Raw genomic sequence first — 17,322 nt, forward strand, 5'->3', positions numbered from 1 at the left:
CGAAACACTAGCCAGACAGTGCAGAGTTCTGCTCTTAGCACCATGTAATCAACCGGACATACTAGATGGGGGAGAATAGGTCCAAGGGTAGCCCATGGGAGAAAGCCTGAGGGAGATTTCGTTGACAGAGGGAGTGCAGTGTGAGCTGGTAGTATAAGGAGGTTACAAAGAATAGATAATTTGATGACAGTTTTAATAGACATAAAATGTCCCAAACAAGAGAGATTATAGTCCCTTTGTGATCTGCACTGGTTAGGTCACATACTATGTTTATTGCCACACATAACACTTCACTTCTAAACGGGACACTCAAACCTTGACAAGTTAGAATGAGCCCAGGGTCCCAGGGGAGGTGACTTGAATGGATGGAGGATTTCAGAACATTGTCAAGAATCCAGTTAAAAGTTAGGGCCACAGATAGTAGAAAAAGAAACTTGGGGCCTCATGTGGTGGCTCACACCTGTAATCCCAGCACTTTGGGAGGCCAAGGCAGGTGGATCACTTGAGGTCAGGAGTTTGAGACCAGACTGGTCAACATTGCAAAACCCAGTAACTACTAAAAATACAAAAATTAGCTGGGCGTGGTGGTGGGCACCTGTAATCTCAGCTACTCAGGAGGCTGATTCAGGACAATCTCTTGAACCCAGGAGGCAGAAGTTGCAGTGAGCCGAGATCATGCCACTGTACTGCAGCCTGGGTAACAGTGAAATTCCGTCTCAAAAAAAAAAGCCAGGTGCAGTGGCTCATGCCTGTAATCCCAGCATTTTGGGAGGCCGAGGCAAGAGGACCATGAGGTCAGGAGTTCAAGACCAGCCTGGCCGAGATGGCGAAACCCTTTCTCTACTAAAAATACAAAAATTAGCCAGGCATGGTGGCAGGTGCCTCTAATCCCAGCTACTCAGGAGGCTGAGGTAGAGAATTGCTTGAACCCAGCAGGTGGAGGTTGCAGTGAGCTAAGATCACACCAGTGCACTCCAGCCTAGGAGACAGAGACTCTGTCTCAAAAAAAAAAATTTTTTTTTCGTGGGATATGAGAGCAGCCTTAGGGATTGGAAAGGCTGTTATGTGAAGATGAATTCATCTCACTCCGGGCGACTTGAAGAACAGGGGTTTGAGAACTGCAGTAAGGCAGCTTGTGCTCTATAGAAGGAAGAGAGCCCTGGCAGCACCTCCCTCAGTGGAGCAAAGGCCTCAGGGTTTTTGTTGGGCTACAGGAGGGCCTTCCCAGAGCACCAGTGGTTGAACAAAGCCTGCAAGGGTCCACTCAAGGAGTCGGGAGCCCTTTCAAGCCCCATCTCAGAAGTACCCTTTCCCAAACTCCAGGCAACAACCTTTTTTCAGCAGAGAGCTGACCTGGACAGAGGCAGTTGGATTCTGGGCCCAGGATACAGGCAAACAAGTTTTGGTTAGGCCATTGACATTCCTATGGGAGGAACAGATAGACTTTTAGAGGCAGCCAGCTAATGTCAACAAATTAATGCACTTGTCAGATATATTGTGAGCACCTACTACATCCCAGGCACTATGAGATGCCTCATCTCAGTCATCCCATTTAGTCCTAATGACCTATTGTTATTTATTCTTGTTAAGAGGATACCAAAGCTTAGAAGTTAAGTCCAATGTCCTGTAAGACTGGAAGAGAACTTAAGCTGTTAGCCACTCTGTCTCCTGGAGCACAGCCTAGGCCTCATGCCCCTGGCATTCCCCAGCAGGTATGAGCTGTGGCTCCCCGAGAGCCCCTCTCCCTTCTAGCCCCCAAAGCCATGCCTTACCCTCCGCTGGGAACTCAGGTAGAAAAGAGCCCAGCTGAAAAATTAGACCATGCTGCCGAGCGCACTGCTTATTTTTTTATGACTAAGATTAAGCTGAGAACCATGCAAAACGTTGCAAACCTATGTTGGCTGCAGATTTAATACCTCACCCAGCCCACACAAATAATTCATGCTTCTGCATCAATGTCCAGAAAAAACAAATCAGCAAAAAACTGGGCGTGTGTGTGCGTGTGTGTGTGTGTGTGTGTGTGTGTGTGTCTAACAGCAGCCGTGTTTCCAGTGAAGCAGCATGCCGGAAATACCCAAGCTCCAGGACTGCAGATGTAGCATTTTGCAATATTTTTTTCTCTTAAAAGATTAAAGTACGGTTTCAAATGATTGAAGGTTGGTGGGAGGTGTAAATGTGGGCACTTGTCACATTAATTCTTCAGATGATTAAGTTCTTTTCCATTTCTTTAAAGCTGTTTGCAGTTGGGTTTGATGTCCTGGTTCTGGGTGAGTGTGTTGTGGCAGTTGCCAAGGTGACTTTAGCTGACTTTCAACAATTTATTTTTCCCTCCAGCTTGAGATGTCTCTAGCCCTGTGTGCCGTTGATTCTTCTCTGCAAGCCCCCACCCCACCTCCCATGCTATTCATCAGCATTTTTGCCGGCACCATAGAGGCTGGGATCCTCTAGCAGGCCCCACCTGGCCAAGCCAGACCTCAGGACCTTTCAGGAGAATGGTGGTGTGTCTGGAAGCAGGAGTGGATGGTCAGAGATGGCACAGGGAGTGATTATGAGAGTCACTCCCTGGTTCTTTCGCTTAAACTCACTTTGAGCCCTTGGGCCTGTCCCCTCACCTCCGTGAGCCTCAGTTACCTCGTCTGTGAAAGAAGACTTGACAACAGAGCCTACCTTGTGCTTGCTGGGAGAAATCAGTGAACGAACCTATGGCCTGAGCAGAGGGTTAGCACAGAGTAAGGGCTCAGGAAACATGGCTCAGGAAACACTGCTTCCTGAGTTCTGTTCGTTTGGGCCCTGAGGGCACCCCCTGTCTCCACTGAGCCCTCACCTGTCGCTGGTGCTTCCTTCAGAAGGGAGGGAGGTGCAGCGACCCTGGTGAAGGGAAAGAGAGTTGTTTAGAAGTCTGAGGCTCCCATTCTGGCCCACCACAGACTTGCCCTGTGGCCTTGGATGTGTCACTCGCTCTCTTTTGTAAAGAAAAGAGCTAGATTAAACAACCTCAGAGTTTCCTTCCAGTCCTGAATACTATGACCCTCTTGTCCATAGCATTTGTCTCCTTCACAGGTCTTATGCAAGGGCAAAGCCAGGGGAAAAGGCAGTTTCAGAGCTGGCTTTAGGAAACCAGAGGAAGGGACCGCTTTGTGAAGGAACAGTCAGATCCAGGGGTGAGTCCCCACAAGGAGAAGACCAGCAGGCAGGATGGCCCATGACCTCAGGGGCACGTTTAACCCACTGCCGCCACAGGGCCCTTGCTGGCCAGGGCCATCCTCTGTCTTTTGCCTGCTGATCCTACACCTTCCCCTGCGGAGGTGCCCTGCCTGTCGGGGTGCTACCCTGCCAGAGGGAGCTACGTGGCACCCAGCCCCGAATCGTGTGAGGAGGTTGGGCCTGCCCCTTGGTGGCTGTCCGGCTGTCATCCTGGGTGGCTCCTGCCTGCCACTTGAATGATAACTAGAGCTTCTCACCCAGTTTTTGATGGACACTTGGGGAATTGTTCTGAGATTCGCAGCCCAAACCAGGATCCGGCCTTTTGAATGAGATCAGTGGGTAACTTATTTCTGGCCGAGGCAGATTTGAGAGGTTGTCAGTGGGGACAGCTGAATTTGAAAGAGCAAATCTTAGAATGCAAAGGGACCCTGTGGCTAAGCTGTGGGCCACACTGTTGGTGGGGAGCAGGCAGGAGGGAGTGTGGGGCAGCAGCGACAGTTCATGGTGCCAAGGCCACAGGAGGAATCTGGTACAGGCGCCTGGGGCCTTGAAGCCCAGCAGGGTGGGGGCCCAGTTCTGCTTTCCAGCCAAGCCCACTGGTCTGAATCCTAAGAGCCCGGCTTGTACTCAGCAGTGCAGATTATATTATCGTCTGGTTAGATGAAGGGTGTGAATGTCTCTGAACCTCCTAGCCATTGGCGGAATGTGCATCCTCAGAGCCTTTAATGTCACCTGGACAGAAACTCCTGGAGCCATATCTCATGGTGCTCAGAGTTAGAGCTCTGAGGCTCCAGGGCAGGAGAGGAAGGGCACCCAAAAGCTCCTGCTGATCACAGGGAAAGACAAGCCACTGTGCCATAAATTTTAATGTAGAATGTTGGGGCCAGGCGCAGTGGCTCACACCTGTAATCCCAGCACTTTGGGAGACCAAGGCAGCAGATCACCTGAGGTCAAGGGTTCGAAACCAGCCTGGCCAACATGGCGAAACCCCATCTCTACTAAAAATACAAAAATTTGCCAGGCATGATGGCGGTCGCCTATAATCCCAGCTACTCAGGAAGCTAAGGCAGGAGAATGGCTTGAACCTGGGAGGTGGAGGTTGCAGTGAGCTGAGATTGCACCACTGCACTACAGCCTGGATAACAGAGTTAGACACCATCTTAAAAAAAAAAAATGTTGGCCAAAGAAGCAGGCTTTATAGACCCAGACCTACCTGAGACCAGATCTCACCTCCACCCACTCTCTGGCTGTGCAACCTGTGCAAATTACTAAGCCTCCCTATCCCCAGTTCTTCCTCTGTAAAAAAGGAAAGAATGGTGGCAGCTACCTCTTGGGGGCATTGTGAGGAGGAGTAGCCAGTCAGTGAGAAGTGCTTGATGCGGTGGCTGGCACTTGCCAGGCATATACAAAATGGTTGCTGTCACCATCATTATCATCAGTCACCATTATTGTCTTTATTACTCAGGAGCCCAGACAGAGACTCCCATCCTGCTCCTCCCTGAGCTTTTCACCTTGTGCTGAACGTTTTCCTGTGCTTGCTTCACAGGAGCCGTAAAGACAGCCTGGAAAGTGACAGCTCCACGGCCATCATTCCCCATGAGCTCATTCGCACACGGCAACTCGAGAGTGTACATCTGAAATTCAACCAGGAGTCCGGAGCCCTCATTCCTCTCTGCCTAAGGTGAGAGAGAGCCCTGCCACACAGCTCAACCCACAGCACCCAGCTCAGCCTCCAGGGGACACTTCAGAACCTTCCCAGCCCACTCCCCTAGCAGACATCCTTGAGCCTCCAGAGAGCCACAGGCCTGTGCTTGCTGTCTCCTGGTAAGGCTGAAGTGCCTGTTGGCAGCCCACACACCTAAGCAGGCTGGGGCTCAGGGAGGGAGAATAGCTACTCCACTTGGATCCTGTTTTGGAGCCCGGGGGCTGTGAACTGGCCAGTCACCCCCGTGTCACTGGGCCATGCAGTGTTCTCCCTGCCCAAGCCTCTGGCTGGCCTAGGTGGCGAGAAGTCAACCATCCTTCTTAGAGAGGGGCTCTCTTCTCTGCATTTCCTGTCTAGCCCAGAGCAGCGACAGTCCCCAGTGGGCCCAGCACTGTAGCCAGAGAGCCCCATTGATCTCTGACTGCTTGCTTGACAGACCTTCCTCATTTGCAAGTTCTGGAGTCAGAATCCACAGGGAATAGGTGCTAAAGAACTCCCCTTTGTCCAGAGAACTGTTCCTCGGCCCTGTTCCCTTGAGGAAGGCTCTGTGATCTAGGGAGTCTCAGGTGCCTCCAACCACCCACAAGTCCAGGGTCAGGGATGGCAGGGTCCCCAGAAACACTGGTTTGTCAGGGCAGGGTTGTGTGGGTTGGGCTGTATTTTCTCCTGCTTGCTGCTTTTCCCATGGAAAACACTCAGTTCTAAAACCCAGTGGCCAGCCCAGCAAACTCCTTGAGGGACCAGGAAGCCCAGCTGTGTCCCTTCTGCTTCTGTCCACAGTGCCAGAGCCCAGCCCTCTGGCCAGAACTCAGCTCTGTGCTCGGGGTGGCTGCACGGCTGCATGGCTGCATCTGCTACAGCTGGCTCCCCCACAGCCACAGGGCTCCACCCACACTCTGAGCAGCAGAGGGTCTAAGAGTAACTCTAAACTCACAGAAGTGACAGGGAAGAAGACTTGCACAGTTGGGACTCTCCTCACTGTCCCAGCACCTGGGTGTGAGTTTGAAGGCTAACCAGCTTTGGCCAGCCACCCTGGGTAGCAGATAGAGAGCAAGTGGCCAGAATGAACAGGACCTAGAGGGACCCACCACCACCCCACAGCCACTCCTCCCCAGCCACTTATCTTGCCCAGGCCCAGAGCCTTTCAACTGGTGAAGGGTTAATTGGAGGCAGCCTGAGAAGGCAGCGGGCAGGTTCCGCTTCCTTCACTGATGGGTGGCTCTGCCCATTGGTTGCCCCTGCTTTCCCCTCCCCCAGGTGTATTTCCAGACTAGGGATTAACAGTAACTTCTGTGGCTCCCTGAGTGACCCCACATGGCTTCAGTTTGCTTGCTTGCTTTTTTTTTTTTTAAGATGTGCTATGGCCTTTGGGCCAGCCACTTAAATGTTATGGAAAACCCAGAAGCAGGAAGATTCTGCCCTGGTCACTGAGGTGTCCCACTGGAGAGGCACTATCCCATCATTCCAGGGAAACTTGTCTAGATACTACTTCACCTCCATCCCCAATGGGGGATGTGACCCCCTCTTACCTCTGGGCATGACCTTTGGCACATTGCTACCTTTTCTCTCTGGCCTCAGTTTTCCTTAGGGAGGGGAACCCCACGACCTCTGGAGGGCTTTTGAACTCTGATCTAGAGTGTTTTCTGCTAGCTTTGAGCACTTTGAAAGGATAACCTTAGAGAACTTGTGAGGGGGGGCTTCTCTTTGAAATGAACATGTTTGGGTACAGTCCTCTTTTAGTGGGCAGGTGGGCAGCCAGGAGGGCATTTACCAGGCACCCTGTCCCATGGAACATAGCCCCCAGGGTCCCAGAGCCTTGGCCAGGCCTGCTGTACTTGGAACTGTTTCTAGGCCCAGCTCCTCACTGTCTCCATGTTCCCACCCCCAGGGGCAGGCTCCTGCATGGACGGCACTTTACATATAAAAGTATCACAGGGGACATGGCCATCACGTTTGTCTCCACGGGAGTAGAAGGCGCCTTTGCCACAGAGGAGCATCCTTACGCGGCTCATGGACCCTGGTTACAAGTGAGAAGGCCCTTCTTTTACTCCCTTCCTTCCTTCCATAGGCTCTTACTTGCCCACCCCTCCTCTTCTCCCTTGGCAATTCTTGGTGGTGCCCCTTCTGGGGGGGCTGGTCATGAATGCCTCTTGGATTCAGGGCCCGAGGCCTGTGTGTGGATGTGGAGTATAGATGCCATTGCCCACTGCAGCAGCTCCAGGAGCATTTCCTGGCCTTTTCCCCCTGTCACCTGAGTTACAAGTGTTAACTCTCCAGGCCCTGGCTATTGGTAATTCTGTTTCCCGTGAAAATCCAGGTTGGAAGGCTATAAGACTTTTTGAACCCTGAGTAAACCAAGGTACAAGAAATCAAGGGTAAAGCAAGATGGGAGGTATGGAAGCCAGTCTCCAGTGGCTACACGGAAATCCCACCAGAATTCAGACAGTGGCATGGGTGCCTGGACCAGGGGCTGGGCAGGCCTCAATGGGATGAGCCTCCCCTTCCCACCCTTTCTGATGGCCCTCCCATCCCTCCTGAGTGTGTGTTACCAGAAACCTGCTGGCTTGTCCAGAGCACTTTGTCCTTCCTTTGCTCTTCTGGCTGTAGCAAGCTTCAGAGCTGATGCCAAGCAGGGTGCCGAGGCCTCAGAGCCATAGGCCTCCTTCCAGCCCCCCACCCGTCCTCTGTCCCGGGTCTCTAACAGGTGCTCAGCCTGCTTGACCACACTCCTGAGAGTCTGGGAAGGACAACATCTTTTTTTGGCATTTGTTTGTTTGTTAAGGGTGGAAAGAGGATTGAACACTTTACCTCACCTCGCTCTCAAGTATCAAAAAAGGGAACATGACCTTAAACCAACCTAAAGGTGGCCATACCTGGTTTGCGATATATTGGAGAGGCATGTAGCATTATGGTAGAGGGGAAGAGAATGATGCTGGGTTTGTGGGTTTCACCCAGTCTGGGGAGTCTGTGAAGCACATGTACTCAATACGGAAACACTTTTTAACGCTGCATGTCTACAGAATTTCTCCTCCTTCAGGCCAGGCCCCTCTTCTCCCCTACCACCAAAATACTAACCCTTAATTAAAACAAACAGCAAACAAAAGACACCAACCACACTCACCAGACTAAGCTGAGATAGAAATGGAAGCTAGTGCTTTAGGGATATTGTGTTCCATAAATTATCTTGCCTTTTTCCACTGTTGTTATTATATCGTTTCATAACAAAATTACTTTGAACCATAAAGTTATAAATACATTTTAAAAGTCCCACTTGGCAACATTAGATTTCTGTCCATGTGGTGTTGGTAGTTACTGTAACAAAAGCTCTGAAGTGTAATATTTGAAATTAGCCCAGCACAAGTGGAAAGGGCCTCCCCCCATTCCCCATCCCCAGCCATGTCCTGGGCTGCTACCCCTGCCCCTGTGGAGAACAGGGAGGGAGGAGGTCTGTCCCCTGGGCAGTGCTGCTGGGGAGGCTAAAGCTAAGGACCAGCCCCTGAGAGTTCACAGGTCATCATTCCCAAATGTCCCCAGGTAGCACGAGAGCATGTGTGTGCGTGAGCATGCGTATGTGTGTATGTGTGTTTATTAAAGGTTCAAGCACATTTTCCTGGGACAGTAGGGACTGGGGCCTTCCCAAACTGCAGAATACATTCTATCCAGTTAGGTTTCACTTCCTCAGCTCTGACCCTATCCTTGGAGCTCTCTCCTCCCCTCCTGGAACGTCTTCCTGCCCTGAGGGAGGGTAGTCAGCATCTCTGATTTTCAGCAGCTCAGGAAGCTTGGCCCCCACAGGACTCAGTAGATGTCACGTTGCCCCTCAGTCTACTGAAAGCCCTTTGGACCCAACCCCATTTCCCCAAGCCCCTGACCTCGTAGCTGCTGGGGTTCCCACTCCCAGTGCCACAACCCCCTCACCTCCCTGGCAGCCCCTCAGTGAGCTTGAGGCTCAGCACCCGCTGGCTCCCCAGCACATGATCCCCTCCCATGGGCTGTTGCCCAGGGAACCGGGGCGCGGTGGGAACGAGCTGCTGGCTTCGGCATGTTTCAATAAAGTTGCTGTGCTGGGAGCTGCTCAATCAAAGGCCTGTGTTATGGGCTCATTATTGTGGTCCACCACAGGGCCCGGCTCACAGGAGAGCTCCTGGGAAGGCTGGCGGAGGCCCCACTCCCCAAGCACCCACCCTTGATCACCAAGGGGTTTCTCAGGCCCTTTCCAAGGAGCCCTGGGAAACCCTCTGACCCTGCCCCCAGCCAGATTCTCAATGCTGGAGCCAACACCCACACCAGCCCTCCTCCCCCTGCCAGGCAGTCAGCACTTTCTGCCTCTGACTGCCAGCCAGCCTCCCCCGTTAGGGTCTTGCCACTGTGGCCACAGGCAGCTCCCTCGCTTGTGGGAACCTGGGCTTGTAATTACTTGTGGGCCTGTAGGTCTTGCTCTGGGGCTGGCTGTCTCCCTGGGAGTCTGCAGGACCTCCTAGAGGCCTGGGGTTAGACTTAGAGTCGCCAGTGAGGGCCACTCCACTGGGCCAAGGAGGGCCATAGGCTCCTCAGGAGGGGACCCCAGCACAGAGAGGCCTGCCTTTGCTCCCTGCAGGCATCTCTCACTCGCACCCCCAGGGTTCCGGGGTGTCTCCTGGGGCCTTGTGTGCCCAGGCCTGTTGGGGGCAGAGGAGTAGGAAGGAGCAGAATCCAGGAGATGCAGGACATGAAGAGACCCTGTCTTCTGTTCTCGACTGCTGCCAGAACTTTCCTGTTGGTCCCAGCTGAAACGGAGGGGCTGGGATGACTATGTTACAGCAACCTTGGCACCTTATTCTGGCCACCAGCCCAGACTCATTATCTCTTGGGAGAAAGTGTGGCAGAGACACCCCCTGCATGAGGGAAGAGTGACAACAGAGAGGCCAAGAGGAAAAGGCAGAAGGTTCGGGAACCCGAGCCCCTTTCCAGAGCCTGTGGAATGGCCCCAGACAGGCCTCCACCGCCACCTGCTCCACCACTTCCCCATCAGTCCAGACCCAGGAGAGTTTGGACCCCAGCATGCCGCAGAGCAGGGCCATCTGCAGCCCCAGGTGGAGCACAGTGGACACTCCCTACTTCATGGAGGATCTGGAGGTGCAGGAAGCCAGCTCCAGTTCCACAGGCTTTCACTTTCCAGGGAACGCCTTGGTCTGCCCTGCCATTTGCTGTTTTCATCCTTGCTGAGACTGTAAAGCTTATCAGCCAACTCCGGAGCTGTGCAGGAGGCTCTTCAGACCCTGGGAGGGGGCCTGCCAAGGTCTGCTCCTGCACCTCCTTCCCCCAGCATTCCCTCATCCTAGTGGCTTTAACAAGCCTCTCTCCCTTGAGCCTGTCAACACTGGGATGTTAGTCTTCTGAGCAAGAGCCTGGCCCAGAGCTGAGGTGTTCATCCTTCCCCAGCCAGGGTTGATCTGAAGTCTCAGCCCCAGCGGTCACATAGGGGTCACATCACCAAATATGAGAATATTGTTTTAGGCCCCGCAATGCTTTCTCAGCTGTGTGGTGTCTGACAGCTCACCCAGGTGTCGCCCCTAGTTCCAGCCATTCTCTGCCAGCCCTGATGGAAAGCCCCAGGCTCAGGAGAAAACGCCCAGCAGCTGTTCCAAGTGGGCTCTGCTGCTCCAAGCCAAGATTGGGGAGCTGCTGCCGAGCTCTCCTCTGGACAAGCCCTGCCTTCTGCCACCCATTTGGATATTGCACAGAAGATGACTTGAGAATCCCCAGTCCATTCCCTGGGTATCTCCTCTTTGGTGCCTTTATAGTTCCTCCGACTACTGGTGAACCCAGCCATACCTGTTCTCCCTGGAGACCTTTGCTTGGCCTGCCCCAGATACCTTGTTGTCCAGGGGGATGCCCATTCAGGTTTAGAGCCGAGCAATGTGCCTGGACAAGTGCCCTTCCTTCTAGGAAAGGACTATGATGCCCCACTGTGTTCCTGGAAGCCCACGGCCAGAGCAGGAGTCTGAGCCTGCTTCTGGCCATCAAAGCCAACTTTTCACCACCCACTGAGAAAAAATGAGCGAGATCTGTGCCCCCACTGCAGCCCGATACCTGCCATACCACATACCTTTGCCCTTGATCTGGGTGGGGGGTGTTCTCCAAGCTGTTTTCTGGCTTTTGTCTGGCCTGTGGAGGGGGTTGGGAGGGAAGGGACACAGACAGGACTGCTTCCTTGTCCCTACCTCCTCCACCGCCATTGCGGGTGCCAGAGCAGCTCCTTGGCAGGCTTTTCCACTGTAAACAACACATTTCCTTCCCTCAGAGGAGGAAAGGGAGGGAAAAGAAAGCCAAACTTGTTGGGAAGCAAGAACAACATGTCAACATGATGAACAGACAAGGCCCTGGACAAAGTGTGGATTGTCATACCAAGGGGAAGGAGTGGGCATTGTCAGCCACTCTTTGCAGACTCAGAAATATCATTGACCGCAGACATTTGAATCGGCGTCAGATCTGCAGCAGTGGGGCTCCTGCCTGCACACAGCCTGGCCTGCCCAGGGCAGGCACTGACACAAGATCACTTTTCAGGTTCCTTTCTGGAACTTGCTGGAGCCTGGGGAATTGGGAGGTTGTTGACAATCCTCCCTCACCATCACCAGGCAAGCTGGTTAAGGCAGCTGGTGTGAGCCCATTAGAGTATCTGCTGGCCTAGATTCCAAGCCCCCTCCCTGGCCAAAGGTGGGAATTAGGAGTGACCAGGGTCCACTGCTCCCCTGGCAGCTCAGCCAGTTTGATGGTGGTGGAGCTAGAGCCACCAAGTCACCCTTGTTGCTTAAGCCTGTGCCCAAACCCCCTTTTCCTGTGGGCCTGAGTATTTCCCCAGCAGCCCCACCATAATCTCGCGTGGGGCACCTCTTAAAAATACAAGTGCTTTGGCTTTGCCCCAGCGTATTCTGATTCAGAAGGTGTGAATGGGGCCTAGCATCCCCATAGTTTCAAAAGCTTCCCAGGGGAGTGTGCTGCTCAGATTGGTTGGGGGGTCTTCCTCTCTAGATGGACTCCTCCCTCTGAGAGCTGTTTGTGCACAAACATAAGTGTTTTCTGCCTGGCTCTTGGTAAGTGCAAATATCAGTGAGTGCTGTTATCAATCTTTATACTGCTACCTTCTGGGCTAGAGAACTGTCAAGATGACTCTATGTCAAAAAAAAAAAAAAAAGAAAAATTAGGCCAGGTGCAGTGGCTTACGCCTGTAATCCCAGCACTTTGGGAGGCCAAGGCAGGTGGATCACAAGGTCAGGAGTTCGAGACCAGCCTGACTAACATGGTGAAACCCCATCTCTACTAATATTAGCCAGGCATGGTGGCATACGCCTATAGTCCCAGCTACTGGGGAGGCTGAGACAGGAGAATCGCTTGATCCTGGGAGGCAGAGGTTGCAATTTGCCCAGATCTCACCATTGCACTCTAGCCTGTGTGACAGAGTGAGAGAGACTGACTCAAAAAAAAAAAAAAAAAAATTAGCGAGATGTAGTGACAGTCGCTTGTAATCCCAACTACTCGGAGGCTGAGGCAGGAGAATCACTTGAACCCAGGAGGTGGAGGTTGCAGTGAGCTGAGATTGTGCTACTGCACTCTAGCCTGGGCGACAGAGCAAGACTCTGTCTAAAAAATTAAAGTCCAGTGCCTTGTCTCTTCTGGGTACCTACCCTTGGGCAAAGTGGGGATGATAGTCACCTCCCTAGCAGGACTACCACAAGGATTCAACAAAATGACACTGATCAAGCTCTTCGCACAGCGCCTGGCACATGGGGGAGGTACTTATTCTGCTATAGGCCATTTTTACTGTCATTTTTATCATCACCATTCCCATTATTATTTGTGACAGAGCCAAGCAGCTCCATAGGGACCCAGTGAGCTTCAGGAGTGCCAAGCCCCAGAACCGCACAGGCTTTTCCCACAGTTGCATCACAAGGGCGAGTCTGTTACTCAGGAGAGCTCCCAGGAGCTGCCCCATCTTAGCTGTCTATCTCCAGTGTCCTGTTGATAAGATCTGTTAACATTCTCAGTTCCAGATTTGAAATATACAAAGAACAGGGCCTGTTTGTTCAATCCAAGCTTCTAAGGTTTAACTCCCAAAGGAAATTAAATTAGGTGCCTGGAGCTATGACAGTCTGTCGTGTTTCTTTGCAGAGAATGTCACCCTTAATATCATGCAGATCTCATGTATAATTTTTCCCCTTTAATTCTTTTAAAATAACGTAAAATTGCCAGCAGGAACCAGCAAATCACCAAAAGTGAAAATGGAGGAGCAACTAGGGTTTGTCCTTGTTTTTGATCTGGCCCCAACTGAGCCCAAAATAAGTCCACACACAGATGGTGCCACGCATAGTGGTTGCTCTACTAAAAGCCACTATAACCCTCTCCCTAGCATCAGTTCCAGACCTTTGTCAGAGGAGCCAGCTTAGAATGAACTCAGTGTTGGCATTACGTTTCCTTGAAGAGTAACTGGTGTCTAACTGGGTGGCCACAGCCCCTGTGAACCCTCACCCCTCTTCCTGTCCTCCCTCCCACCCCATCTCACTCCCAGCGCTTGTTATAATCCTAGATCTATTTACTGATCTGGCAGAAAGCCCCTCCCTCCAAGTTATTTGTGAGTTAGAAATTAGCCCGGCGCAGACTGGAGTCATTGTAATATAATTGGGTTTTAGGTATGCTTGTGTTTGTGCTAGCATTTGCAGAGATGGCAGTGAGCCCCGGAAATGCCAAAAATATGAATGGGACTTTTGTACTACTTGAGCAGACTGGTGATAACTGGTGGGGAAACTCTGAACTTTTGAGGAGGACACCCCTGAGATAAGAGAGTAGGAGGAGCAAGGGCTTGGGCGATGGGAGAGATATGTGTAAGTCTGGAGTCTGTGGGCAGAGTCGGCCAGCCCCACTTGGGGGAATTAGAACTGTAGGGGTACACCTCCCCCAGCTTTGCCAACTTTGCCTCTCCTGTTCTGTCTCTAAGCCTTGTCTCTGTCCTCAGTCAGGGCCCTAGCTCCTAGAACAGAGTTTGGTGAGGAGGTGTGGACTGATGGTCAGAGCTATTTTATACCTGCTGTGGGCTTGGAGCCGAAGGCTGGGTCTCTTGTCTCCTTGCCAGCCAAGGGAGGCTGCCTGTCCTGGTGGGAAATGGGTTGCCTTTATGCCTGCGTCCCTGGAATGATGAATAGAGGAGTCAGTGTCCTGGGGGTGGGAGTTCAGCATTCTGGAGCAGTACTCCAGGCACTAACTTGAGAGTCCGGACATGACCAAGATATGGTTTTAGCCACTCACAAGCCATGTGACACTGAGCAAATTACATAACCTGCCTGTGTCTCAGTTTCCTCCACTGTAAGACAGGGAGATGAGCAGTTAGCATGCCCTGTATGATGACAACTTTTCTGCTCACTTGGGAGTAGTGTCCTTATTCCTCACTCCCTCCTCTACTCTGTCCACTTCTTGCTTTGAAGACCTCCATCCTTCGAGGTCCTGAGCCGTCCTGCTTGCTCACTTTCCTTGTTATCTCACAGTGTGGAAACTTTTGTTCTTGGCAGCTGACAATTCCCAGGGGAAACCTGGTGGGTATTTTTCAAGTTCTCAATTCTCCTCCTCCTCACAGGGAGGGTTCCCCCCAGAAGAGCCCCTCATCTGGATCTTTCTTCCTTTGTGCCCTACCTGGGTGCTCAGAGTGTTCGGGAGGAGACAGGTAGAGCTGTGGCCTGGTTGTACAAAAGGGTCTGCAGCAGGGGGAGGCCAGGAGGCCCTGGGGACAAGGACAGAGAGAGGGAGGGGTAAAGGAAGGGGTCAGGGTTGGAAGAGGAAAGATCCTCAGCCTGGGCTTGGTGGGGTGCAGGTCAGTTTGGCCTGGCTCTGCATAGCACCCTGATCAGAGGGGTGGGTGGGGAAAATTAGATTGAGGAAGACCTGGTTTTAGAGGCCTTGAGAGTCCTTGGACATTGGTATTAGCTGTGAAAACTTCTTTAGCAGATGAAGGTGGTGGTTGTGCTAGCCAAATAGTGGGGCCAGACTCAGCATCAAAGCGAGAGGCAATGAGGCATCAGACTCGAACAGGAGCGTGGAACACTGGGAGGTGACCTAGAGAGGAGGAATCTCAAAGAAGTCTGGAGGAACTCAGTGGCTGATCGAGCCCAGCAGGGCAGTGGCTTGGGAGCTTCCATCCTGGGAGGACGTAGCTACCGTGAATGGGAATGGAAGTGGGGAGTCCCTTTGTCATCTGTAAAATGAGAGACCTTGGTCCACAGTCTCCAGATTCTCCAGCTCAGACATTCTTGGATGTACCTTCCTGGGCATTTCCAGATTCCAGACAGGGCTTGTATTCCAAATTCAGACAGATTCCTTTTGTCCTGCCACGGTGTGGGGGCAGAGGCGGACACGCGAGCCTGACTGGGCAACAGCTTCCCCGCCCTCGGCCCTGCTCTTCCCTGTGATTGCACGGCACTGTGCAGGAGGCCTGGGCAACCACAACAAGGGCTTTTCACCCCACCAATATATTTTTAATTGAAATGTTTTTTCCTTTTAATTTTTCTTTTTTTGTTACTTTTTTTTTCCTGATGTAACCTTTTTACCAGCCCCACCAGTGTTCATCTCCCTTCCGGGAGTAGCATTCCCAGACTCGCAATGTCCTCCCTCCCCTTCCCATTGTCCCCTGACCCCTTTCCTTCTCTGTCCCTGTCTGATATTGTAGGGAGGTGGGGGGAATGGGGGGAAATGACAGTTGGGGACAGGCCTCAAACACTTCACAGTGAACTCATCTCTCCTTCATGGTCAGAAGAGAGGTCTAAAGCTTGGTGCTTGGCAAAAAATCATATATTTAAAATAATAATAATAAAAGCCTGCCTTGTACCTTCACAGATTCTGTTGACCGAAGAATTTGTAGAGAAAATGTTGGAGGATTTAGAAGATTTGACTTCTCCAGAGGAAGTAAGTTCGTTTGACTTTCCCTGACAGCGGGTCCCGTCTCTGGGACCATGTGTGTGCGTGTATGTGTGTGTGCGCACGTGTGCTTGCATGTATTTGTGTGGCTGCATCTGTGGGCTCCTCTCCAAGGTGCAGGGATAGGCTGGAGAGGAGACTGTAGATTTCTCTTCTATTTCTATGCACCCCACCATTCCCCGCCCTACCCCCAGCCCTTGTAAGGACACCCAGCAAATTGTCCAAATTGCCAGTTCCTAAGAACCTCATTAAAGAGGAAGAAGCCAGGGCCTTCAGGCTAGTTCAAGTTCTCCCCAGCCCCTGCTGTTCCCTGGCAGGTTCTGAACAGAAAGCTCATGTCTGTTGCCAGAGAACATTCCACTGGGGAGTTCTGGTGGGCAGCAAGGGACTTCTGCCCTCGCCTCGGGCCACCCGGGAGCCACTCTCCCTTCTTCCTTCTCCAGCCATGAGCTGTCCCCTCTTAGTCCCCCTCTTCCAGCCCTGGCTCAGAACCGGAGGAGCTGGCAGGCCAGCTGTGGTTGTGCCTTCTCCAGCTACTCCTCTGGGGTAGAGGAATGGAGTCCATAATCCCCTTTGTTTTTTCTCCCTTGTTCCCAGCATCCTCATTTGCAGGGACTTACCTCATCCTGGAAAGTCCCTTCCCCTCCCCCTGCTCCTGCCCCCAGCACCTCAGGAGGATGGGAGCCTTTCTGGCCTCAGTGCCTCGTGGGTTAGTGAACATTAGCAGGCTGGCCGGGCCTCTGGAGAGCCCTCCTGGGCCCTGCCCTGCCTGTGGCAGAGACAGACCCTTCCCTTGCCCTGTCTGCCAGGAAATGTGCTTGGGGGAGAACTCCTCTGCCTCCCAGGGGCCAGGCTTTCTAGCCAGAGGGAGGCCAAGCAGGAGCTAGGTTCCAGCCAGGGCTGGAGCTTCCAGCTGCTAGGGCTCCCCAGGCTGCACCAGCCAGGACACAGAGGACTCTAATGTTCAGGAAGCTGAGGGGAATGCACAGGATGGGACAGTCCAGGCCAGGTCTCCAGGTGGAGAGGAACTCCCCAGAGCCAGGGGTCACCAGAGCAGAGCAGAGCAGTGTCTCTTCTGTCCTCTGGGATGCAGCTTGAGAAATTAGTTCATTTATACATTCCAAAGTCATCAAGCACCCAGTCTGTGCCAGCCAGTCAACCCCCACAAGTCACTGGTCCCTGAGTCCCGGCTCCCCATTCAGTCAGACCAGAGCCAGCTGCCCAGAAGCGCTTCCGGAGAGGCCTTGTCGCACTAGGATGGCACTGTGCCAGGCTGCTGCTTTGAGCTTGGGTGTCGAGGGGGTAGGAGGGGAACAGTCCAGGCAAGAGGGATAGAAGCCAGGGGGAGCAGAGGAAAGTAGGTCACTAAAAATGACTTTTTTCTTTTTTACCTTTTCTGTCCAGAGGCTGTCCCCACACCCTGCCCCACTCACCACTTTGGTCCTGGCAGAGATAGTCCCCCAGCAGAGAGAGGG

The 17,322-nt window shown here is 52.6% G+C and overlaps 1 protein-coding gene across 6 annotated transcripts in view; it reads left to right on the forward strand.

Annotated features, from left to right (window-relative positions):
- The window catches only part of SUFU (SUFU negative regulator of hedgehog signaling), a 125,875-nt gene that overhangs the window by 104,241 nt on the left and 4,312 nt on the right, over positions 1-17,322 (forward strand). For all 6 annotated transcript variants that reach the window (XM_035268939.3, XM_035268937.3, XM_035268938.3 and 3 more), the window contains exons 9-11: positions 4,751-4,885; positions 6,798-6,936; positions 15,767-15,835. In XM_035268939.3, the coding sequence (XP_035124830.1) occupies positions 4,751-4,885; positions 6,798-6,936; positions 15,767-15,835 (343 nt within the window). The remainder of the gene's footprint in view (positions 1-4,750; positions 4,886-6,797; positions 6,937-15,766; positions 15,836-17,322) is intronic.

The sequence above is a fragment of the Callithrix jacchus genome, chromosome 12 (genome assembly GCF_049354715.1).
Source record: "Callithrix jacchus isolate 240 chromosome 12, calJac240_pri, whole genome shotgun sequence".
Lineage (NCBI taxonomy): Eukaryota > Metazoa > Chordata > Mammalia > Primates > Cebidae > Callithrix > Callithrix jacchus.